The sequence below is a fragment of the Megascapheus bottae genome, chromosome 19, assembly GCF_031878675.1.
Source record: "Megascapheus bottae isolate mThoBot1 chromosome 19, mThoBot2.hap1, whole genome shotgun sequence".
Classification (NCBI taxonomy): Eukaryota; Metazoa; Chordata; class Mammalia; order Rodentia; family Geomyidae; genus Megascapheus; species Megascapheus bottae.
In genome coordinates, this window is record NC_143527.1 from 124,350 (window position 1) to 149,202 (window position 24,853).

General features: G+C 45.4%; 1 protein-coding gene across 3 annotated transcripts; it reads right to left on the reverse strand.

The window, feature by feature from the left end:
• Adnp2 (ADNP homeobox 2) lies at window positions 1-18,403 on the reverse strand. Of its 3 annotated transcripts, none has more exons than XM_090352929.1 (4): window positions 18,310-18,403; window positions 10,080-10,200; window positions 5,635-5,724; window positions 1-4,041 (listed from the first exon to the last, which is right to left on the reverse strand). In XM_090352929.1, the coding sequence occupies exons 2-4, from the start codon at window positions 10,185-10,187 to the stop codon at window positions 709-711; spliced, it is 3,531 nt and encodes a 1,176-aa protein (XP_090209055.1). In that variant the 5' UTR covers window positions 10,188-10,200; window positions 18,310-18,403; the 3' UTR covers window positions 1-708. The 3 variants fall into 3 exon arrangements, with proteins under 3 accessions (XP_090209055.1, XP_090209056.1, XP_090209057.1); XM_090352930.1 differs by lacking the exon at window positions 18,310-18,403 and adding an exon at window positions 17,591-17,831; XM_090352931.1 differs by lacking the exon at window positions 18,310-18,403 and adding an exon at window positions 17,421-17,553.
• Window positions 18,404-24,853: the final 6,450 nt, after the last annotated feature.

The following is a 24,853-nucleotide window of genomic DNA, read 5'->3' on the forward strand; positions in this document are numbered from 1 at the left end:
TCTGCTCCTACAAAGATTTTATTTATAAAATAACACTTGATTATAAGATGCACACCACATATCAGGCTCAGAACATTTGGTTTTCTATGAGTTACCATTAAAAAACAAAAGAACAAAAACCAAAAACAAACAAACAAAAAACCAACCCTCCACACAGCTTTTGTGACAAACTTAGAAAAGTGCAAATAAAAATTACAACCTTGTAAGCAAATAGCATTCAGACTCAATAAAACTTAATGCTTAGAAATGTGCTCTTGGCCACACACACAATGCTCTAAACATGAACTGTGCTGTTAGTTGCTGCCTATAAAGCTGAGGGAGAGGGATGCTGTAATTTTCCATTAATCAAGTATTCTCAAACCAGCAGAAATTTCCTAAAATGAAAAAAAAAAAAACCCAAAAAACAAGTATTTGTAGATTTCAGGGTTTTCACTTTCTTTTTAAAGATTTGATACTGACACCATTAGGAAAACAAAGCGTGCATGGAATACCAAACAATGTAGTTTATATGACAAGAGAGAAGGGGAAAAGAATAACTGTTACAAATAGAACTGCAGGAAAGAGTAAATCTGAAGAACTATTTGCTTCCTTAACAGAAGTCTTTCTGAGCACCTGGAACCCCTGAAGAGCTGCAGACACTGACACATCAACAGAGCACAGGAGTGTGTCCAAAGTCAGACAGAGACCACTGCTTAGGACTGTACTTTTTCACAGATTCTGTGGTTCACAATCAAAGTTCAATCTGTGTTTGACATTTTTAAGTTCAGACATATCAAAGCCTAGCAGCACAGAGGGCTTCCGAGTTTTTATTGCTTTCATGCAAATATATCTCCTTTTCCCAAAAAAGGAAGCCACATCAATTTTCCACACCCATAAGAGTGAAGACAAGAGTTCCATTTCTTTTCTGCTAGGATACGGTCTCTTATGGAAATAATCTCTAAGAAACTGCTTTTTGTCCTCATACGAACGGCCTTCATACTTTTTAGGATCTAATGCTAAAACCTGAAGTGAGTCATCACTGGCTACCTGTCCCTCTGTCCTTTCATTCCTCGGTCTCTTCAAAGGCACAGCACTTGCCCCTTTCTCAGGACCTGGAGCTGTCTCTGCATTTAGGACAAGCAGAGCTTCCTCCCCATCCCTCTGGTCTTCTGTGCCCACATGGCCATCTGGCAGCTTTCTCTTTACAGGAAAGGTGGAATCAGGAATCACTTCCCCATTGACTAGTAGCAGCTCACTGCTCTCAATCAAACCCGGCTGGACTTGCAGGTCTGAGCTGCTGTCTTTGGGAGCACTTCTACAACGCAGCAAATGGACAGCGATGGCTGCCAGTGTCATATTTCCAGTGTAGACCCCACAGCAATGGATGCACTTGAAGGCAGGAGACCTGAGCGTTGTGTGGACAGTAGGCATGACGTGGTGCCGCTCCTTCAAGTGCAGCTCATAGGCTTCAGCCGTTGCAAATGCGCCAAAACAGAAGGGACATGTCAGCTTCTGTTTGCTGGGGACCTTGGGCAGAACCTCAGGCTGAGGTCTCACCTTAACATACACAGGCACTAAAGACTTGGAGTGTATCCCAGCTAGAATGGCCAGGTAGACCTCACGTTCTCCAAGCTTTTCTCTTGGTAGAATGGTGGTGAAGTCGAGGTGGGGGAACAGCAGGTTGCCATTGGCATCCAAATCCAGCTGGAAGCCTCTATTGCTGTAGTCCACAGACAGCCTCTGGCTCCCCAAGTGCTTAGTCCTGCTATGCTCCAGGAGTCCTCGGACATCGTGGAAAGTACCTGGGCAGAAGAGACACCCCAGGCCGTGCATGAGTAAGTGGTGCATCAGCTCCTCCTCTGAGACCAGGCACTTGCAAGAGATACAGCGCACTGTCTTCTCCTTCATCCACTTCAGAAATGGCGCACATGCTGCCAGCTTTTCAGGCTCAAGTTTCTCGTTGGACTTGGAGTCGTTCTGCTTGTGAGCCACTTCCATGTGAACCTGGTAGACATTGGAGGGGAAGAGTTCGTTGCAAATCTGACAGAGCTGGGACTCGCTATGCTTGTGAGCCACTTCCATGTGAACCTGGTAGACATTGGAGGGGAATAGCTCATTGCAAACTGGGCAAGTTTTCCACTGCTTGGCTTGTTTCAGCACCTGACTGTTGTCTGCAGTAGGCGAGGTAGCCTGAACAAACACGCTTGGGGCAGCACTCACCAGTACCTGCGGAGAGGGCAAGCTGGGCAAAGAACTGGCCATCTGTGTGCCTGCACTCGAGGGCAGGAACTGGACCGGCACCTGGGGTGGTGTGACAGTTGTGAGGCCACTTACAGGAGGCACAGGCAAAGTGACAGACACAGGAGCCAGTGTGTAGGTGGGGATTCCATTCACCTGTTTCCCTGTAGGGATGAGCTGCCGCAGAATAGAGCCTGAGGTGAGAAAGGTGGTATTCTGTGAAGTTCCAGCTCTCACTGGCTGGTTCATAGGCAGGATGCTGGTGCCAATTGTCTGGCTGAGCTGCAGCACACCAGGCCTGACCGGTGGGCCCACAGGAAGTACCCCTGATGCAACAGGCTGACTGAGCTGAAGAACACCAGAGTTCACATTCTGGTTCATGGGAACAACAGCTGAGGGGACCGTCTGGTTGGGAGACAGCAGCCCAGACGGGACCACCTGATTTGCAGGGAGAACCCTCAAGGGCACTGTTTGGCCAGGGGGCAGGACCCGTGATGGGGCTGTCTGGCCAATGGGAAGAACTCCTGACTGGACCACTTGACCAGTGGGAAGGACCCCAGTAGTTGCTGTCTGCCCAGGAATTACCCCAGAAGGGGTCATCTGGCCTGTAGGGAGGACACCTGATGGGACTGCCCGACCCACAGAAATCACTCCTGGTGACGTGGCCTGCAGAACCCCAGGGTTCACAGAGGGACCAGCAGGCAGTATGCCAGGCCCTATAGGTCTGGTTACAGGCCCCCCAGGTCTGGTTACAGGCCCCCCAGGTCTGCTAATGGGTCCTCCAGGTCTGCTTACAGGCCCCACAGGCTGGGTGAGGGGCAAAACCCCAGGGCGTACAGCTTGATTCATGGGGCAGACACTTGCTCCAATAGACTTATTCCCAGATCCAGCTGGTTGACTCAGGGGCCTCCCCGGAGGGTTCACAGGCTGGTTAAGTGGAACCCCATGGGAAAGAAAGACAGGTGGGGGACCTGAGGGTTGTAGGGTCATACTGTTCTGACACACAGGCAGAGGGTTGGAGACAAGGGTCACGTGGGACGGGGTAGCAGCAGGTGGGGAATGAGTGAGGCTCCCTGAAGTGCTGGAGGCCACGGTCACTGGCTGCACTGTGGCTGTGCTTTGATTGTTCTGTGGCAAAGTGAGGTGGAAGCAGGGTGGGGGAGCTGCAATGCCCGGTGCACTGCTGTTTGGTGGTATGGCCACACGGGCTACTGGTTTGGGGGCAATATGCATTTGCTTCAGAAGCCCCGTCCTTTTGATGTGTTCTGAAATCACAGACCTCAGCTTATTCTCCAAGTCCCTGTGCACATCTGAGGTCAGAATATGGTACATCAGAGCGTCCTGGCTGCTGGCGCTGGCATTGCATTTCTTACAGAAGTATCTGTCAGATGGTGGACTCTTGTCCACAGAAACAGTGTCATTAGCTTTAGGTTGCTCCCCCGTTTCCTCAGTTCTCAGGCCAAAGTAGGAGTTAATTAAGTAATGAAAATGGGCCACTAGCACATGCTTTTTCATGCTATAGTACAAAGTGTTCGAAAAGTTACACTTTAAACATGTGAAGCTTATCACATCGCTCCTAGAGGATTTTGTCTCACCCAGAATGTTTACGGTGTAGTTCTGGACTTTCCGAACAGGTGCATGGAACATCCTGAAGTGCTTCCCTACCACCTTGGGCTGAGAAGCAAATGTGCAGTTGGGGCAGGGTATCACCAGCTCCTGGTCAGCCTCATCCTCATGGTTACGGTGCAAGTGATTTTTAAGTGAAGTAAGCACCTTCGTTGAATACTTGCAGAGACTACAACAGTACGGCTTTGTTCTGTATCTCTGTTGAAAAAACAACAACAAAGTCTTAGGCAAGATAAAAAGCTTTCAGGGACTGCCTTCTGCACAGTATTTCCTTGTTTCTTTTACTCATTAGGCAGGATACCAACATGAACTGGAAAACAGAAATCCTGATCCTGACCCTGTGGAAGTCTAGGTAGAAAGAGGGAGAGAGAAAGAGAGGAGGGAGGCAGAGAGGGAGGAAGGAGAGAGAAATGGGAAAAAAAAAAAAAAGAAGAGGGAGGGAGAGATGAAAAGAGAAGGAAGGGACAGAGGAAGGAGAGAGACAGGGAAAAGGGAGAGAAAACAGGAAAGGAAAAGGGAGGGAAAGAGGAGGAGAGAGAAGGGGAGAGGGAGGGAGAGAGGAGAGACAGAAAGGGAAGGAGAAGCCGGGAGTTTGGCCTAGCGGTAGAGTGCTTAACCACCATGCACGAAGATCAGAATTCAATTCCTTGGTACCACATACATAGAAAAAGCTAAAAATGGTGCTGTGGCTCAAGTGGTAGAGCTCTAGTTTTGAGAAAGCCCAAAGACAATACTCAGGCCCCAGGACTGGCAAAAAAAAAAAAAAAAAGAAAAGGAAGGAGAGTGAGAGCAAGAAGACAGCTAGAGAAAAAGCAAGAGAGCAAGCAAGTAAGGTGCCTTAGCTTATACTCCATTGAAAATGAACTATACAACTTGTGGGTAGGTACAGAGAGAAAAAGTGGGAATGAAAAAAAAAATGTACTCACTATGTGCTTATGAAATTGTAACCCCTCTGTATTTCACCTTTATAATAACAAAATTTTAAATAGGTAAAATGCACATAAAGAAATGTTTTGCTAGGCACTGGTAGCTAACACCTGTAATCCTAGCTATTCAGGAGGCTGAAATCTGAGGACTGCAGTTCAAAGCCAGCCCAGACATGAACACCCTTGAGACTCTCACCTTCAATTAACCATCAGAGAACTGGAAGTGGCGCCGTGGCTCAAAGTGGTAGAGCCCTAACCTTGAGCTGAAGAGCTCAGGGACAGCATCCAGGACCAGCGTTCAAGCCCCATGACCAACCAAAAAAAAAAAAAAAAAGAAAGGAAGGAAGGAAGGAAGGAAAGAAAAGAAAAGAAAGAAAGGTTTCCATATAAGACAATTTTTTTAAGCTAGGTATTATTTAAAAAGTCAAGAATTTATAAAGAATACATAAAATAAATGTAGTGTAGTTGGAGGGAAGTGCAATGCAGAGTTCTGTCCTGGGTGACTGCCTGAGGTTTTCAGTTACAGTGTCATGCTGTGTAGATCTGCAATGAGGTGTTCTGGAGACTCTCTCATGTAGGTTTGTGTAAGGAATAGACTATGACATTCCCATATCACAGCAATAAAATCTTCTAGCAACCCATTTCTGAGAACATATCACCATCATTAAGCAATGTGTGACTGTATATAAACCAGTAACACTCATTAATAACATTATCAAGTGATGTATAACCTATATACTTCTATGCAGCTCTGCTTTTTTACCATCTTCCCAAGCAGCAATTCCCACTAATTCACCAGCTGCCCCAATACCTGTGAACATCCTCCAGTTTACATTCACTTGTCCAATTATACAAAAATACATACCACTTTCTTTCCAGATGGTTCCCAGAGAGAAACATCTCCCCATGATGTGTTATAAAAGTACTTTTCTCCTGGATCAAAGTCTTCAAGGTCCTTTTAAAAAATGAAGACAAAAAGATTTTTTTGCAAATTCAAGAGATACAGAAGTGTTTTTAGTAGAACATGGTAATGGTGCAGTATGCTGTGGCAAGAGGATCCCAGGTCTAAAAACTAACTAAGATGACTTGGCAAGACTCTGTTTTCAAAATAAAAACCAAAAGCCTAGAGTTGTGGCTCAGCATTAGAGTGCTTCCCCTAGCATCTACAAGGTCCTAGATTTGATCCTTGGCATCACAAAACACTTATTTATACTTGATATAGCTCACACCTATAATCCTAACTACTCCAGAGGCTGAGATCTGAGGATCATGGTTGAAAGACTAGGGAGTTTAAGTCCATGAAACATTTATCTCCAAGTAACTAGCAAAAAAGCAAGAACCAGAGGCATAGTTCAAATAGTAGAGCACCAGCTGTGGGTGAAAATGCTGAGCAAGAGTACAAGACCAGAGCCAAGAGCATGACTCAGTGGTAGAATGCTTGCCTAGCATGAACAAAGCCCTGGGTTCTATTCCTTGGTAACACATACACAGAAAAAAAAACGAAGTGGTATTATGGCTCAAGTGGTAGAGTGCTGGCCTTGAGAAAGCCCAAGGACAGTGCCCAGGCACCTGAGCTCAAGCCCCAGGACTGGCAAAATAATAATAATAATAATAATAATAATAATAATAATAATAATAATAAAGTACAAGGCCACTAGTAGAATGAGCAAAACACAAGTCCAAGCAAATAACAGCACACATTAATAAATAAGAAATCTGCATGGGTAAACTGCTAACAGTAATCATTAAGGTTTGAGAGCTGAAGAAATGCTGAAATGATCCAAGTTAAAATTATTTTTATAAAAAAATAGATTATACTTTGTAACTATCATGTTCCATATACAAAGCCCTAAATGTATCTAAGGATTATAAAACTCATACAGCTAGCCAGGCACTGGTGGTTCACGTCTGTAATTCTACCTACTTAGGAGGCTGAGATCTGAGAAAGCCAGCCCAGGGACAACTCTGTGAAACTCTTATCTCCAATTAACCAAAAGAAAACCAGAAGTGGCTCTGTAGCTCAAATGGTAGGGCACTAGCCTTGAGCTCAAGGGACAGTGCCCAGGCCCAGAATTCAAGCCACATGACCGAGACACACTCACACACTCATACACACAGACACACAGACACACACACACACACACACTCATGTGCTTTGTGAATGCAAACAAAATAAGCACTTCAAGGTAAAAGAATTTTTATCTTCATCTTCTTTTTTTTTTTTTTTGGTCAAGTGGGCTTGAACTCTGGGCCTGGGCGTTGTCCCTGAGCTCCTCAGCTCAAGGCTACCACCCTACCCCTGGAGCCAAGCACCAATTCCAATTCTTTTATTTTTTAGTGCTTAATTGGAGTCTCACAGACTTTTGTGCCTGAACTGGGTCTGAACAGTGAATCCTCAGAACTCAGCCTCCTGTGTAGCTAGAATTACAGGCGTGAACCACTGTACCTGGTAACAATTCTTTTTAAATTGTGCCACCTATGTTCAATGTATTTGCCTTAAGAGCATGAAAGCAATGTGTTTTTTATCTTATCTTTTGAATATCTTTCAGGGCAGATATCTCATCTGAGATCTAAAATACAGAGAAGTTTTGTTTTTTTTTTTTCAGATGAAACAAGTCATGTTTCACTCAAAACAGTTGCTCCATTAAGAGAGTAGCAAAAAAAGCCAGGCATCAATGGTTCATGCCCCTAATACTAACTACTCAGAAGGCTGATTTGAGGATCAAAGATCTGTAAAGACTTTTATTTCCAACAAACTACTAAAAAGCTGAAAATAATGGTAGGGCTCAAAGTGGTAGAGCATTAGCCTTGAACACAAAAGCTCAGGAACAGTGCTCAGGTCCTGAATTCAAGCCCCAAAACAGGGACACATAGGGGCACACACACACACACAGTGCAAAAAAGGGTATAAAGCTTGATCTGAGGATCAAGGTTCAAAGCCAGCCTGGACACTAAAGACCATGAGACTCTTATCGCCAATTGACCACTAGAAAATGGAACTGAGGCCATGGATCAAGGCCGATTTCCAGGCCGATTTCAAGCCCCATAAACCCCCACCCCCCAAAAAGAATGTTTAACCTAATCAATACTTATAGCTTAATAGATTAAATCTCTCAATATTCCCCTCTACTGTGCTCCCATATATCTCTGTCAGTAAACTGTCTTAAAACATTTTCAGATGACAAACACACCTAATATTTAAGAGCATGTACAACTCTACTCAAAAAGTAAGGATTTTAGTCAGGTGTGGAGACATATGCCTATAATCTAAGTACTTGAAAAGCAAAGAAAATTGCAAGCTGAAGTTCTGGACTACATAGGATTCTATGTTAAAAATAACAAGAAAAACTAAAGAACAAAAAAGCCTAAGGACTCAAAAATAAAAACTTCAGCCATTATTGATTTTTTTTAAATCTGAGAATAAAACCTAGCCAAGGCAGACAGTGGCACAAATTTATAATTCCAGCACTTGGGAGGGTAAAGAAGGAAGATGTGGCTAACATGGGTTACATAGTAAGATCCTCTTTTCAAAAAGGAAAGAAAGGGGCTGGGAATGTGGCTTAGTGGTGGAGTACTTGCCCAGCATGCATGAAGTCCTGGGTTTGATTCCTCAGTAACACATAAAAAGAGAAGGCCAGAAGTGGTGTTGTGGCTCCAGTGGAAGAGTGCTAGCCTTTAGCAAAAGAAGTTCAGGGACAGTGCCCAGTGCCCAGACCCTGAGCTCAACCCCAGGACTGGTGCACCAAAAAAAGGCGGGCGGGGTGGTGGTGGCAGTAGAGGAGCCAGGTATTAGTGGCTCCACCTGTAATCCTACTTACTTAAGTGGAGATCTGAGGATTGTGGTTTGAAGCCAATTAGTACACCTCCCGGTAAATATTTTTTTAATCAGAATTCTCTCAGCCTGGTCTGATGGGGACTCATCAACCCAGTCACAGTGATTTGTTTTACTTTGGTTTGCTTCTAGTTATCTTTAAGTAGTAGTACAAAGGGTTTCAATTTAATGTGTCAGTTTATTATACTCAATGTGTCCTTTTTTTATTTATTTATTGTTTTTTTGGTGAGTGGTGGGGCTTGAACTCGGCCTGGGCGTTGTCCCTAAGCTCTTCAGCTCAAGGCTACTGCCCTACCCTGGAACCAAGCCCCACTTTCCATTTTCTAGAGGTTAATTAGAGATAAGAGTCTCAGGTCCTTTTGTGCCCAGGCTGGCTTTGATCTTAGCCTCCTAAGTAGCTACTCCATGCATCTTGATCATAATTCTCTCTCAGCTCAAGGCTACTGCTCTATCATTTAAGCCAAGTGCCACTTCCAGTTTTCTGGTGGTTAACTGGAGATAAAAGTCTCATGGATGTTAGTGCCCAGGATGGCTTTGAACCATGACCCTCAAATCTCAGCCTCCTGAGTAGCTAGGATTACAGGCATGAGCCACCGGCGCCCAGCTGGATGTGCCCCCTTTTAAAGTATTCCTTTAATTTGGGTTTTACTTTTATTTACTCATTCATTCCAAAAATAGCTATGAAGCTATGAAAGTAGACTCTACTTTCAATTGAGTAATAGGACAATGGAGTCTTTGCCTTCTTACTTTGGGGCAAGGAAGGGCAGACAACCAGTAAATAATACCAAGTAGCTGTACAAGTGCTCTGAAGAAAACAGGAAGATGGGGAAGGATAAAATAGCATGTTAGGGTGAAGATCTCTGAAAACATGTGAGTAGATTAATCTGGGACCTTTCAGAAATTAATACAAATTAGCTACTTGAGAGCAAAGTTAACTCTGGCCATTGATAGGAACCCTGCAACAGACTACTATGTATAAATAAAAATCTGCTTCAAGTCTGAAATATAAATATGAAGAAACCAAGTAGGATAGGGTACTGGTAGTTCAAGCCTATTATACAAGCTACTCAGGAGGCTGAGATACAGAGGGTTCGATTCCTTGGTACCACATACATAGAAAAGGCCAGAAGTGGTGCGATGGCTCAAGTGGTAGAGTACTAGGCCTTGAGAAAGCCCAGGACAGTGCTCCAGGCCCCGAGTTCAAGCCCCGGGACTAGCAAAAAAAAAATCCCTCCTAAAAACTTTTAAAACCCGAATTGCTTCAATACCTCACCAAATGGTAAAGACAAAAAGAAGCTTATGCTTTCACACAGGCATCTGGTGTATTAGCCACTCCCATGTGGAGGACTCTTACTCATTCTTCAAAAAAGTCTTTAAAAAGTAAAACTGATGATTTAAATACAACGAAAAAAGAAAATCTCACCTCCCGAGGCCCCCTGGTACCTCTATTTCTTGATTTGTTATTTACACCTACTTACCTTCAGCAAGTCCCTGCAGCTATCAAGTCCAATATCCACAAGAATGCCTTTCACTCTCTTCCGGACTTTTCTGATATTATCAAGGTTTTCCACAGGAATTTGAAACATTTTTGAAAATGTCCTTAAAAGAAAATGAAATTATATCATGGGTTTTATTTAAATGTATGCTTATAAAAAACACAAAAATACTATTTTGAACAGAACTGGTTAAGCACTAGGTATAGGGTATCAATTTCAGCAAATGATGCTGGGAAAATTAAGATAATAACAACAACAGAATGAAACTAGATTTTTGTCATTATACCACACATACAAGAGTAGATTAGTGGGCCAGGAATATGGCCTAGTGGTAGAGTGCTCACCTAACATGCACAAAGCCCTGGGTTCAATTCCTCAGCACCACAAACAGAAAAAGCCAGAAGTGGTGCTGTGGCTCAAGTGGTAGAGCACTAGCCTTGAGAAAGCCCAAGGACAATGCTCAGGCCGGCCCTGAGTTCAAGGCCCAGGACTGGCATTAAAAAAGGGGGGAAGGGGGCAGGAGTTTGGCCTAGTGGTAGTGTTTGCCTAGCATGCACGAAGACCCAGGTTCGATTCCTTGGTACCACATACATAGAAAAAGCCAGAAGTGATGCTGTGACTCAAGTGGTAGAGCTCTAGCCTTGACAAAGCCCAAGGAGAGTGCTCAGGCCCTGAGCTCAAGGCCCAGGACAGGCAAAAAAAAAAAGATTAGACACATACTTGGTAAAACTGAACAAAACTATAAACTCTTTCTTACAAGAAAACAATTTTATGGACTTAAGACTTGGCAATAGACACAACAAAAAGTATCAGCAACAAAAAAAGTAAAAATAGCTGGGCAGTAATGGCTCATGCTATATAATTCTAGCCACTCAGGAGGCTGAGATAGGTGATCATGGTTTGAAGTCTATGAGATTCTTATCTCCAATTAAACACCAAAAAAGCAAGAAGTAGAGTTCCACAACTAACAGAATGCTAGAAAAACAAAGCTATGGAACAGTGAATGTCAAGGCTCTGAGTTCAAGCCCCAGGAAGGGCATGACCAAACAAAGGAAGGGATGAACAAATAAATAGAAGGAGGGAGGGAGGGAGGGAGGGAGAAGGAAAAGGGAAAACCAAGTTCAACTTAAAACAGAATTTAACACCCCCCCCACCCCGCCCCGGTCATGGGGCTTTAACTCTGGGCACTGTCTGTCCCTGAGCTCTTCAGCTCAAGGCTACCATTCTTCTACTTTCAGCCATAGCACCACTTCTGCTTTTCTGGAAGTTAACTGTTAATGAGTCTCACTGACTTTCGTGCCTGAGCTGGCTTTGAACTATGATCCTCAGATCTCAGCCTTGTGGGTAGCTAGGATTATAGGAGCATATCTCAGAATTCACATTTTTAATGCCTCTGTCACCATCAAGCAAAAAATTCACAAAATGGGAAACATTTTTCAAATCATATTTCTAATATAGAACATATGCATAATATATAAAAATCTTATTTGAGTAATTAAAATACAAATAACCTAATTTTTAAATTGAAAAACATTCTAAAAACATTTTTTTCCAGAGCAAATATACAGATAGCCATTAAGCACATGCTCAAAATCACTAACCACTGGGGAAATACAAATTAAAACCAGTTAGTTGTTATGTATTAGAGTGTCCATATTTTTTTTAAATAAGGACAACAACATGTACTAGCAAGAATTTGGAAAAACCAGAACTCTAATACATGCCAAAATCCTTACTGCAACCAGTTTGCAAGTCTGGCAGTATTTCGAAGGATGAAGTATCACCTAAATTTCCACATAAGAGAAATGAAACACCTACACAAAAACTTGGACAAGTATTCAAGGCAGCATTTTTCAGAATGATCAGAAGTGCAAACAACTCAAATGTTAATCAAGCAATGAAATGACAAATACAATGTATACACACCAAGCTGGGTGCCAGTGGCCCATGTCTGTAATCCTACCTACCCAGGAAGCTGAGATCTGAGGATTGAAGTTCAAAGTCATACCAGGAACAGAAGTCCATGAGACTCTTATCTCCAATTAACCATCAAAAAAGCGGAAGTGGCACTGTAGCCCAAAGTGGTGGAACAGTAGCATTGAGTAAAAGAACTCACAGACAGTTCCCAGGCCCAGAGTTCAAGCCCCACAATTGACTGACCAAAAAAAAAAAAAAAAAACTATAACAAAAATAACAAATGTATATAACCCTCTTCTGGGCCACAAAAAGAAAAAAAAAGAAAAGCAGCACCAAATACATGCTACTATGTGAATGTACCTTTTAAATATTTTGAGGGAGAGAAGCTGGACACCAAACCTACATGTACATGTTTCCATGGAATGTACAGAATAGATCTATGTATACAGAAAGTACAACAGTGATTACCTGGGGCTAGGAGAACCAACAGGTGTTGGCTAAGGGAGCAAAGTTTCTTTTTTACCCAATGACAATACTCCAAATGCTGGGGAAACTGTTTTAATACTCTGGGCATCAAGTGGAGTTCTATGCTCCTTTGTATAGCAGCCCACTGTATCTCTTTTGTGCCACGTGCTAATCTTATTTTCTTGTCTCAATAAATTCTTTTACCAACCCAAGACCAAAAATTCATCACAAAAAGGATGTAACTGTGGCCTGGTGGTAGTGTTTGGATTCCTCAGTACCACATTCACAGAAAAAGCCAAAGTGGTGCTGCGGCTCAAGTGGTAGAGCCCTAGCCTTGAGAAAGCCCAAGGGCAGTGCAGGCCCCGAGTTCAAGCAGCAGGACTGGCAAGCAAAAAAATTCATCACAAAATGGTAGCCTACATGGGGAGCCTTAGAAGAATTTTTTCCTGGGGCTGGGAGCATAGCCTAGTGATAGAGTATTTGCCTAGCATTCATGAAGCCCTGGGTTCAAATTCCTCGGTACTACACCCTCAGAAAAAGCTGGAAGTGGTGCTGTGGCTCGAATGGCAAAAAGTGTTCAAAAGGCCAGTACCCAGGCTGAGTCCAAGCCCAGGACACGCACGAGCGCGAGCGCGAGCGCACACGCACGAGCGCGAGCGCACACGCACGAGCGCGAGCGCGCACGCGCGCGCGCACACACACACACACACACACACACACACACACACACACACACACACCAGCAACTTCTCTAGTACTACACTTGGACTAAGACAAGACAAAGACCCAATGAATGAATCCTCTTAACTATCTGGAAACTACTGCCTTTAGACATATACTCTGGGATGGAATTATCTATTTCCCCTGAAATCTGCAGGTCTTTGGTCAAGGGAGTCCTTTGCTGAAACAAACAATAACAAAATCAAGGGGAAAGGGTTCACAAGGGCGAACAGTTTGTCTATCCTCTCTGTGTCAAACCCTCATTTCCAATACACATGAGGACGCTATCTCTCACCATCTACCATCTAGCGACTCTCAGTGCCCTAGGCCAGGCTTCCACACAATTCTATTCTACTACTCCATTAGACCTAAGAAGACAGTCTCCATGGACTGCCCCATAATCCTCAACCAAAACCACAAACAGGCAGGGACATTTCTACAACCCTACCAAGCAGGAAGCAGTTTCAGAAGACATTTGACTCCACTAAACCCAGGATTGGTTCTGCCATTTTGTCAGAAAGGAATGTGAAGAAAGGGGTCCTAAAGCCTCAAAGAGAGGTAAGGAACATGAAAACACTCAGGGCCAGATGGAATGTGGAGGCAAACAGACTGCCTGAAATGGGGAAGCTGGATGTGGAAAATAAATAAGCTAACTAGTGTGGTTTTATCACCCATACCTAATTGAAACAATACTTGAAAAAAAATTATCAGAGCCAAGAGTTTGGCCTAGTGGTAGAGTGCTTGCCTACCATGCATGAAGACTGGGTTCGATTCCTTGGTACCACATACATAGAAAAAATCAGATGTGGTGTTGTGGCTCAAATGGTAGAGTTCTAGCCTTGAGAAAGCTCAAACCCCAGGACTGACAAAAAAAAAAAAAATTATCAGCAAGTCCCATAAAGAGAAACAATCAGCAGGGCAGTGGCTCACGCCTGTGATCCTAGCTACTCAGGAGGCTGAAATCCAATCAAGGTTCAGTGCCAGCCAGGGCACAAAAGGACCTGAGACGCTTACCTCCAACTAACCACTAGACAACAGGAAGTGGGGCTTGGGTCAAAGGTAGGGCAGGAGCGTTGAGCTAAAGAGCTCAAAGGCAGTGTTCAAGCTACATGACTCACAAAAAAAAAAAAAAAAAAAGAGACGCAAAATCTCTAGTAGTCCCATTAGTCTCTTCCCAACCCCAACTGCAACAGCAGTGCTATGTTTCTTTGTATAGCAGCCCACTGTATCCCTTATACCAGAATTCTAATAAATCTTTGCTTTCTCTTTGAAAAAAACCAGAAGTGGCCCTGTGTCTCCGGGTGGGCTGAGTAAAGAGCTTAGAGACAATGCCCAGGCCCAGAGGCAGAGTGATAGCCTTGAGATGAAGAGCTCAGGGACAGCACCCAAGCCCAGAGTTCAAGCGCAGGATGAACAAAAAATAAAGTCAAATGCATACTTGCATACATAAAACAAACAGGTCAGGGCCAGGAGTTTGGCCTAGTGTTAAGAGTGCTTGCTTAGCATGCATGAAGACCCCAGCTTGATTTCTCATTACCACATACATAGAAAAGCTAGAGTGGTCCTGTGGCTCCAATGGTAAGAGTGCTAGACTTGAGGAAAGCCCAAGGCAGTGCTCAGGCCCTGAGTTCAAGCCCCAAGCCTGGGCAAAAAAAAAAAAAAGGCGAATTATGGTACATAATGAATATACACATATATGTACATAAGGGAGGGAAAAGTAATACAGAGATATATCTCAATAAAGGTCTGTGTGTGTGTGTGTGAGAGAGAGGGGGGGAGGGTGAGGGAGAAAGAGAGAGAATGTATGTTCTAGTCCTAGAGCTTGAACTCAGGGACTAGGAGCCAAGAGTAGCGTTCTACCACTTGAATCACACCTCCTGGGCTGGATTTGAACCCCGATCTCAGACCTGAACCTCCTGAGTATAGCTAGGAATCTAGGTATGAGCCACTGATACCCCACTAATAAAGCTCTTTTTTAAACTATCTGGAAAAAATAAATAAATAAAACCTAGGGGGCTGGGAGCATAGCCTAGTAGTAGCATGCTGGCCTAGCATGCATGAAGCCTTGGGTTCCATTCCCTGGAACCACATACACAGAAAAAGCCAGAAATGGTGCTGTGGCTCAAGTGGCAGAGTGCTATCCTTGAGCAAAAAGGCCCCAAGTTTAAGCCCCAGGACTAGCAAAAAAAAACAAAACAAAACAACAACAAAAAAACCAACCCTAGGGCACTTGAACTCATTAGGAGGCACTGACATAACCTCATCATTTTCAACATATAGGTTACAGATATAATAATCAATATAATGTAAAAGTGTGCATACATACATACTTTTATTACACAACTCTGTCTAGGAGGAAGCTTGGAGGAAGCTATATACTCCACAACAGTGGGTATATCTAAAGCCTCAATCTTAATACTAAATAACACCTTCTTTTTTTTTTTTTTTTGCCAGTCCTGGGCTTGAGCTCAGGGCCTGAGCACTGTCCTTGGACTTTCTCAAGGCTAGAGCTCTACCACTTGAGCCTCAGCTCCACTTCCGGCTTTTTTCTATGTATGTGGTACCAAGGAATCGAACCTGGGTCTTCATGCTTGCTAGGCAAGCACTTTAACCACTAGGCCAAACTCCCGGCCCCTAAATAACACCTTCTATCAAAAATAAAAACTAGAGCTCCTTGGGAAAACGGTCTATTCTAGGGCTGAAGCAAAGACAAGACAAGCCCAGTATTCTAGGCCAGAAAGTTAGACAGTTGCTCAGAAAATGATGAGTCATGTCTGTAAAACAGAGAAGACACCAGCTCGGAGATTCCCACAGGCCAAAGCCAGGATAAAATAGGCACCAAGCAAATGACAGAAATCTATTATAAGCTGCAGTACAAAGCTGTCTGAGAATATGCACAACTATATCTTCCATCCCAGATGCTCTTCTTATAAAACAGCGATACCCCTCCCATAATGATGGACAGAATCAAGTATGGAAAAAGCAACGCCATGAGAATGAACTGGAAGAGTAGATTTTTTTATAAAAATGCCTGGCACTCTTACCACTTAAGCCACAGCTCTTCTTCTGGCTATTTTAGTACCCAGATATACAAAAGGGTTACCATTTCATTAGTCACCCTTTCCTTTGCTCTCCCCCAGTTTTTCTCCCATTCCTGCTATAAGTTGTTAGCTCACTTCTTTTTTCTGCCAGTCCTGGGGCTTCAACTCAGGGCCTGGGCACTGTCCTTCAGCTTTCTCAAGACTAGTGCTCTACCAGTTGAGCCACAACACCACTCTGCCTTTTTCTACGTATGTGGTACTGGGGAATTGAACCTAGGGCTTTCTGCATGCGAGGCAAGCACTCTACCACTAGGCTGCGCTCCCAGCCTGTTAGTTCATTTTCAACATAGTGTCTATTGAATGCCACTGCTGCATTTGTCAAAATGACTTTTTTTTCAAAATGACTTTTAAAATGAAAAATTTGTACTTAAAAATATACATTGAGTAGGGCCACGTTCAAATCACTGAAAAGTCCTTTCAGCCCTGTAAACTACACCAGTCTGTCTTCTCCTATATTACCAACACATCCTGACAGTGACAGCCAAAAGGTGGGGCAGGACTGAAAGATAAAATTTACCTCTTTAAAGTGAGGGTGGTCACAAATGAACCAGTAGCATACTGCAAGTTTGTACCCCCAAGTCCCAGAACATCTTCTGGTAAAAATCTTTTTAACTGTCATCACTCCCCACCACGACCAACGATCCATTACTACCAGCCATGTCCAATTGTAGCCCTCATCTCCTTCCACTTAATAGATATACTGAGCAGGGAAGCGGGAGGATTGAGCACTGGTGGTCCATACCTGTAAACCTAGCTACTCAGGAGGCTGAGAACTTGGGATTGCAAGAAAGCCCATGAAAGTTATTTCCAATTAACCCCCCCCCCCCCCAAAAGGCACAAGTGAAGCTGCAGCTCGAGTGGTGGAGCTCTCAGGGGCAGCGTCTGGGCAGAGTTCAAGCCCCAGGACTGGCACCAAAATACTGGAACACGGGCACACAAGCACGCAGCACACACATGCATGACTGCCCGGCTGCAGTACTGCGTGTGTAAAAGGTACTTTGTATCCCTCTGTAGCCCTCTTTCCCCGTCTCCCAGCTGTCCGCCTGAGCCGCTCACAGATGCTCGCTTCCTGATCGTTCCCGCCCATTTCTAATCTCAGCTCTTAGGAGCACTGGCGCACCGCCGTCTGGGCCGGGGTCCCACGTCGACCGCACACGCGCACGCTGTGACCAGCGCTGCCCTGACAGGCGGCAGCTCCACCCTCACGGTCACAACTCCTACTTTTCACACGCGGTACCCTCGTCGACCCCAAGCTTCCGTCTGAAGGAGCGTGTGCGCGCCTGCACACACCTGCCCGCCCCTCCTCAGGTCCTCCGGACGAGCCCGCTCGTTCCGCGGACGGCTCCGCGGGGCACCCCGGACCAGGCGTTGGGGAACATGGGGCGATGGAATCCAGCTCAAGCGGCGGCAACGGCAGCTGCCCTGAGGTCAGCCCGGCACTCCCCAGAGCACCAATGGCGGGCGGCAGGAACCGCTCGGCCGCCCTTCACACAGACCTTCCTCCGCGGGGCGACCGCGCCGCGCAGGCCCTCGGCCCGGCCGCCCGGCCTCCCGCCGCCGCCGCCGCCGCCCCGCGCGGGAGGCCCGCGGGCCGCCGAGGGGCGTCCGGCCCACCTCCAGGACGTCGCCCCGCCCTCCCGGCCGTTACCCTCCCGCCTCCCGCCCGCCCCCACCCCCGCCCCGGCGGCCCGCCCCCCCCCCCCCGCGTCGCCCCGGCACGCCGCGACCCCGGCCCCGCCGGCCCCCGCCGCGGCCCGGCCCCGCCGAGGCCAGGGTCCCCGTCCCCGCCCTCCCCCCGGGCGGCCCCGCTCCCACGTGACCGGCGGGCGGGGCGGGCGCGTCGGGACCCGAGCCGCGCACTGCAAACGTCCCCGGCTCCCGAGGCGGCACCGCGGAGACGGCGCGGCCGGCCGCCGGGGGCACAGCACGGCGAACCGGAGGGGGCGGCGGGCGAGCCGCGGGGGTCAGGGAGGGAGCGTCGCGGCGCAGGCCGAGCCGGCCGTACCTACCGCCGGGCGCGAGGAGCGCCGCGTCCCGCCGCCGTCGCAGCGCCGCCGCGTCCTCCGCCCACGCGGCGGACCCCCGCCCGCGCCCACCCGCGCCCGTCCCTCCTCCCGCGCGCCAGAAAGAGAAGATGGCGCTCAGCTGCCTCCGGAAGTGACGTCGCCTCATTTGCATGCCTTCGCGGGCAGCCAATGGGAGCAGAGTGTGCTTGGGGACCCCTGGGCACTTCCCACGGGCCCCTGGACCCCTACAGCCTCGAGGCCCTGGAAGGGGGTGGGGCCCGCCGGAGTCTCCGCCCCCTGCCCCCCCTCCCCCTGGTCCAGTAAGAAGGCCTGCCAACCTCTTACCACCTCTGGGCAAGCTCTTCTGGGAGGTTCTGCTAGTGATGACGTCATTGGAGGGGTGGGGAGAACGCATCATCAACCACGTGACTAATCACATGGGCTCATCAGAGCCCTGACTTCGTTTGCATGAAATGGGGGTGGAGCTAATGGCAGCCCCTGGCGTGGGTAGCCCCGCCCACACGTAACAGCCAATAAGAAGCCAGCTCTGAGGATACTGCTTTGCCATTGGAGGACATGACTGGCTCTTAGAATTTGGACCAGTGGGCACATGATTGACATCTCTTGGTGAACCAACCGGGGTAGGGTCTTCTGACTCATTCTTTTTCTGATAAAATGTACGTCGCATTGATAGAGGGTTTTCATTTTTGAGTATACCTACTGTATGCTGTTAGCATAAACCTAATGACCTAAAAGTTCTCCTTTGCCAGGATTTTTTTAAATGCGTATCAATAACAAGAACAGCTATCAAATTGAACGAAAATATGGAGAACTGTCACAGTGGTTACGGTTTCCATCCACTGAGCTGCCAATCTCCTCACTACTTTGTAGACTCATTGACAAGTTCAGGTGGAAGGTGAACCTTGGGAAGCTTGGGATTGAATGAGAAGGCAAAGGCAAATAACTTCAAAAATGCCTTGCAGCCCCCCTCCGTTAACAGGCCCCGATCCAATTATCCTCGTCACTTGACGACCGGTCCAGAGCTTTCTCAGCATGGCACTAACCCTCGTCTTCAACTTCCACAGAAGACCAGTTCTTCAAGAAAAGGAAACTAAGACTTGGGTTCCATATGTGCTCCCCTATCTAATCAGCAGGGTCAGCGCGTGACTGCCTGCCGCGTACGACCCTTCGCGGATGACGCTTAGAAGGTCTCTGGTCAGGCCCTTCCAGGGAGCTCTCTGAACATCACTCACTCCCCTGCAACCGCGACTTCCTTTCTCTCTGCCGCCATCTGTTCTAGTTAGCCCATAATAAGCAATCAATAAACATCTACATGATGTTACTTGACCATAATTTGCTTTCATTTTCGGCATTGAAGGAAATTTTGTTCTAAATATATATGAATTATAATTGAATTTGAGTCTAAATTATAAACTAATGATGCCCATATACATATATAATTGAAAAATGATGGATGGAACACGAAGTTAACGAAAGCCTTTCAGTCTCTCCTCCGTGCAGATGATGAAGCAGTAGAAGGTATCTATTCCGGCTTCTCAAAAGGAGTCTGTGTACCTCTCCTGGCCTTTCCTTTCCTTTTTCTCATCTGTCTCCCCATCATCACAGCTCTACAAAAACTCCTTGGTCATGAAAGACTTACCGGTTGTTGAACCCAAGGATGGGCTTTAGTCTTCCTCTCTGTGGACCTATCCTTCCTCAGCAACCATCCTGAACACTCATCTTTCCTAATGCCTTTCCCCTTGATCACCCTCTAAACTTGTTCTTCATACTCTTGCACAAACTTAATCCAGCCTGTCACCATCCCCAGGTCTTTCTCAGCCCTCCGTGGTCGTGGTAGTCCCAAGTTCTGCCTGCTTTCTGACATCATTCAACACATTTCACTACTCCTTTCCTGTGCCACGTGTGACACTGGAAATCCCAAGCTCCTCATCTTTATTCCAGTATATTCTTCTTCTATTAATCTCAACTACGGAGTCCAACTTGATTTCAATTCCAAACCAATATCTTATTGAATGCAATGTCATGCACTCAGTTCGGGCAGGAATATCTCAACTTTGAGACCAGCCCAGCTCACATAGCAAGACCCTGTCCCAAAACAAAACCATAACAAAACATTTTTAAGAAATAACCATCGTTTCCCTAAGTTTCCATTTTATTTTCCTGGCTACCACATGAACAGTTCCACTTGTGTACCACAGATAACTTAGCTTCAAAATGTCCTGAATCATGGCCTTCTTCAAATTGCCTTTCAGTAAGTAGGCAGTGTGCTTCTCTTTCTTTCCCTTTTCCCATTTCCAGTTCTGCAGTTCAATTCTAAATGCTCCCCAAGTCTGTTACCTCACAGCCCCATCACCACTGTAGAGATGGGAAATGGAGCCTGACACTGACACAGACTCACACCTAACTTCCAGGTTGACCCCAGGTACATCCCCCCTTCACCATCTGTCCAAAGGTAAATCTAACTATGCCATGCCCTTCTCTTGCCTTCAGCCATTCTAAGCCACCTTTGCATGATTATGACCAGTTGATAGGCATAATGGATAATTCCTCAGGTTTGGTTAGACCCTAGTTTCTTATCCTGCTCCAGAAAACACTATGCATACTTGTTCATGGGATTCATGCTCCAATACCTGAGTTAATATCTACTTCTTTGCTCCTCAGTCTCAGTTCTGCCAAACCTCTTCTAGGAAGGCCTTTCTGTTCACCACACGTGCACCAACATTTCTCAGTGTGCTAGCATTTTCTACCCTATTACCTAAAAGAAGGAAGAAAAGAGCAAAAAGGAGGCTATTATATATGGATAATAATGAGAATGATGATGGAACTGCAGATTAGAGTAATTGCAAAGATCTTGTTCTACTGTCTCTCATGGGAATGTTCTACTAAATGAGTTTCTTCCTACAGCCTTGAGTCTGCCACCTACTTCCTAAGCTAGGCGGCTTGCAGACTCTGAAGTATGAGCTTTGTTTCTGGGAAGTCTTCCAGCAGTAGGAATTCTGAGATTCCTCTTAGTGAGTCATGAAACCAAGTTGCAATGCCTAAGAACAGTTTCTCAGATGTCTCATTCAATGGACAAAATCTTGGAGTAGAAATTCATGAAGAAGCTGCTTAGGAAAATGTGTCAAGACAGATTTAGCCTTTTGGAGGCAGGCCTGGGTAAATTTGAGTCCTGAAAATATTTTTGCCAGTCTGTTTACAGTATGACAATCTAGAAGAAGAGGTGAGATCCCTAAATATGTAAATCATCCCATTATAAGTTGCTAAAGAACATTCTAGCTGCTATAACAAAATAACATGTTCTAAGTGGGTTACAAATAACAAATTTTGGTGCCCTGGCACTCAGTGTCTGGTAAAGGGCTTTCCTCATGGAAAGCCATCTGATTACTATAATCTCACATGATAGGTGTGATAGGTCTCCCTTAGACCTGATTTGAAAACAGGGCACTAATCCTACCCAAGGAAATCTACCTTCATGACATAATCACCCCCCTAAAAGCCTGTCTCCCTCTTTTTTGTAGACTGTCTCCTCTCATCACCCCAGGACCTCAATAGGGAACTTGGCTGGGATCTTGTCCTGTGTTAGTGGTGGATGAAGAGGACCTGGGGTTGGGGGGAATTATATGATGTTTAACTTCCCCAGTGGAGCTGAGCAAAGAAAACATGTCCCTGGGTACCCTCACTAGTTCAGACATGGGAGACCCATGGGAACGAAAGAAGAAGCCAGAACAGTCACAGGAAATAGATTACGAGGTAGAGGGGAAATGGCATCCTAGACCTGAGACTTAGCATCTACCCCCAGTCAGCATCATTTAGTCACCACCAGGCAAACGTGCTATGAATTAAAAATGGAAGAAATAAAACACCTTTGATTGATCTTGATTTTTTTTGTTGGTTATGGGTTTAAATCTAGAGCCTAGGCACTGAGCTCTCTTGCTCAAGACCAGTGTTCTACCACTGGAAGCCCCAGCTCCACTTCCAGTTTTCTGGTGGTTAATTGCAAGTAAGAGTCTGACAGACTTTCCTGTGTAGACTGCCTCTCAGTCATAATCCTCAGATCTCAGCCTCCTGAATAGCTGGGGTGTAAGAAGGAGCCACCAGTGCCTAGACAGTGAGGGATCTTTAGGTCAGAAATTTGATCTTAACTCTCCTTTTCTATTTTTTTGTCCTTTTCAAGTGTCTAAAGAGGGAAAATAGATATAAATCAGGCCTGAAAGTCCTATAGTCCTAACAATGAAGATTTTCCCATGAGTTCCGAGAAGATATAGGTTTTTTGCTGTTGTTGTTGTTGTTATTGTTGTTGTTTTGTTGTTTTATAGGATACCTGATCTTTCCTTGAGCAGAAAACTGCACCTGAGAGAGATTGTAAGAGTAACTGGCTCAAGGAGCCCCAGACTGTCTAACTATTTTCCTTCTGTTATCAGTGGTTATGGTGTTCCAGATATTCCTTAGTTCTTCGGGGATAGCCAAAAGGAAAGGAACTACATATGATTTATTAGCAAAGCAAAAGTGCACATCAAGATGATAGGTGAGCAATTGGATAAAGCTGGCAGCATCAAAGATTTTTGGAGCCTGGAACTCTATTATCCAATAGACTGGAGTTACTATATAGCATAAAACTGAATTCTTTCCCTTGAGGCCCTTCCTTAAATGGTTGACAATTGTGCAATGACTGCCTATAAGGCTACACTTTGAAGAAGGTAGGAGCAGGTACCTATGCACCCCACCCTCTCTGCCCTTGCAGATTGGGTGAATGTAGTACTACCAGTAAATAAATGGTCACCTAGCAATCATTAGACCTCAAAGAGCTTGCCTCACCTTGTTAGAAGGTGCCTTCCCTAAAGATGTAGGGTAGCATTTTAGCAACTGTTAAGGCTTATTGGTTTTTGGTCAAGAAAAATGCTTCAACCTATCCTGGAAATAGAGACTAACTAAAACATACTTGTCCTCATGGAGGAAGAAAGAAGGATAAAATTCACCAGGAGGAATTCAAAGGGCTCTTGAGGAGCCCTTCAAACTCTTACATAGTCTACCTTTACAGACTTTTTGCTACTTAGATTGCAGAACTGAAAACGTTTACTTCGCTTTTAAAGTTTCATACTAATATTAACAAGAAATATAACTAGTTCTGTACTATGAGAGGTAGTTTGAGATTCTGATTGAAATATCAGATTTAGTTGAGATCCATTTGACATCATCTGGTGCCTTCTGGAAGTGCCATTGAGTGAGGTACATAGATCTTCCCACTCAACCAGGCTGATGGCAGATGTACTTACTGCCTTGGCGCCTTTGGCTCCTTCCAAGGATTTATCCTTCAAAACCCTTGATTAGGGTTTCAACAATGGTCAAATGATCATCAAGCATTTCTAATTAACTAATAAAAAGGTCACAAGTGTCCCTGGCCATAGAGGAAATGCAAATAAAAACAACCCTGAGATACCACCTTATCTCAGGCAGAATGGCCAATATTCGGAATTCAGACAACAAATGCTGGTGGGGATGTAGAGAAGAAGGAACCCTACTGCACTGCTGTTAGGAATGTAAACTAATACAACCACTCTGGAGGTTCCTTAAAAAAACAAACATAGACCTTCCCTACAACCCAGCTATACCAGTCCTGGGCATCTTCGTTGAGCAACACAAACCAGGACACAACAACAACAACACCTGCACATCCATGTTCATCACTGCACTGTCCACAATAGCCAAGATATGCAAAGAACCCAGATGCCCCACTACAGATGAATGGATCCAAAAAATATGGTCCCTCTCTACAATGGAATTTTACACAGCCATCAGAAACAATAACATAATGGCATTCACAGGGAAATGTATGGAAGCAGAACAACTCACACTGAGCAAGATAAGCCAAGGCCAGAGAGACAAATGGTGCCTGGCCTCACTGGTATGCGGGTGTTAGGTTTAAAATGCACTGAGACATGATAAAGTAAACAGGACTCAAGATACCCATACAGAGTAAGACAAAAAGACGGTAGTCTCAGGAGAAAAGCACCAAAATATGATACACAAGCACCTCTTCATAGGTACATAAAATAACACACAGTGAAAAGAACCCCAAAGATAAGGCAACAAAGGATTGCTTCTTAATTTGTCTTATGGTTTGGGGATGACTCTGTATCCTTTTTTATTTTTGTCAGTCCTGAGGCTTGAACTCAGGGTCTGAGCACTGTCATTAGATTTTCTCTAAGGCTAGAGCTCTACCAACTGAGCCACAGCGCCAGTTCCAGCTTTTTTTATGTATGTGATACCAAGGAATCGAACTGGGTTTTTTGTGCACGCTAGGCAAGCACTCTACCTCTAGGCCACACTTCCGGCCTGGATTCTGTATTCTTTACCTCATATGTGGTATAGGCATGTGCCCATCAGAAGGAAGGTGGGAGGAGGGCACACAATCAGAGGAAGTAGGTGAAAAGTGCAGCAGCAGGGCCCATCAGCTCCACTAGACATTGATGAAAGTGAACTAAGCAACTTAAGGGCAGTGAGGGGGGAAGGAGGGAGAAAGAGGGAA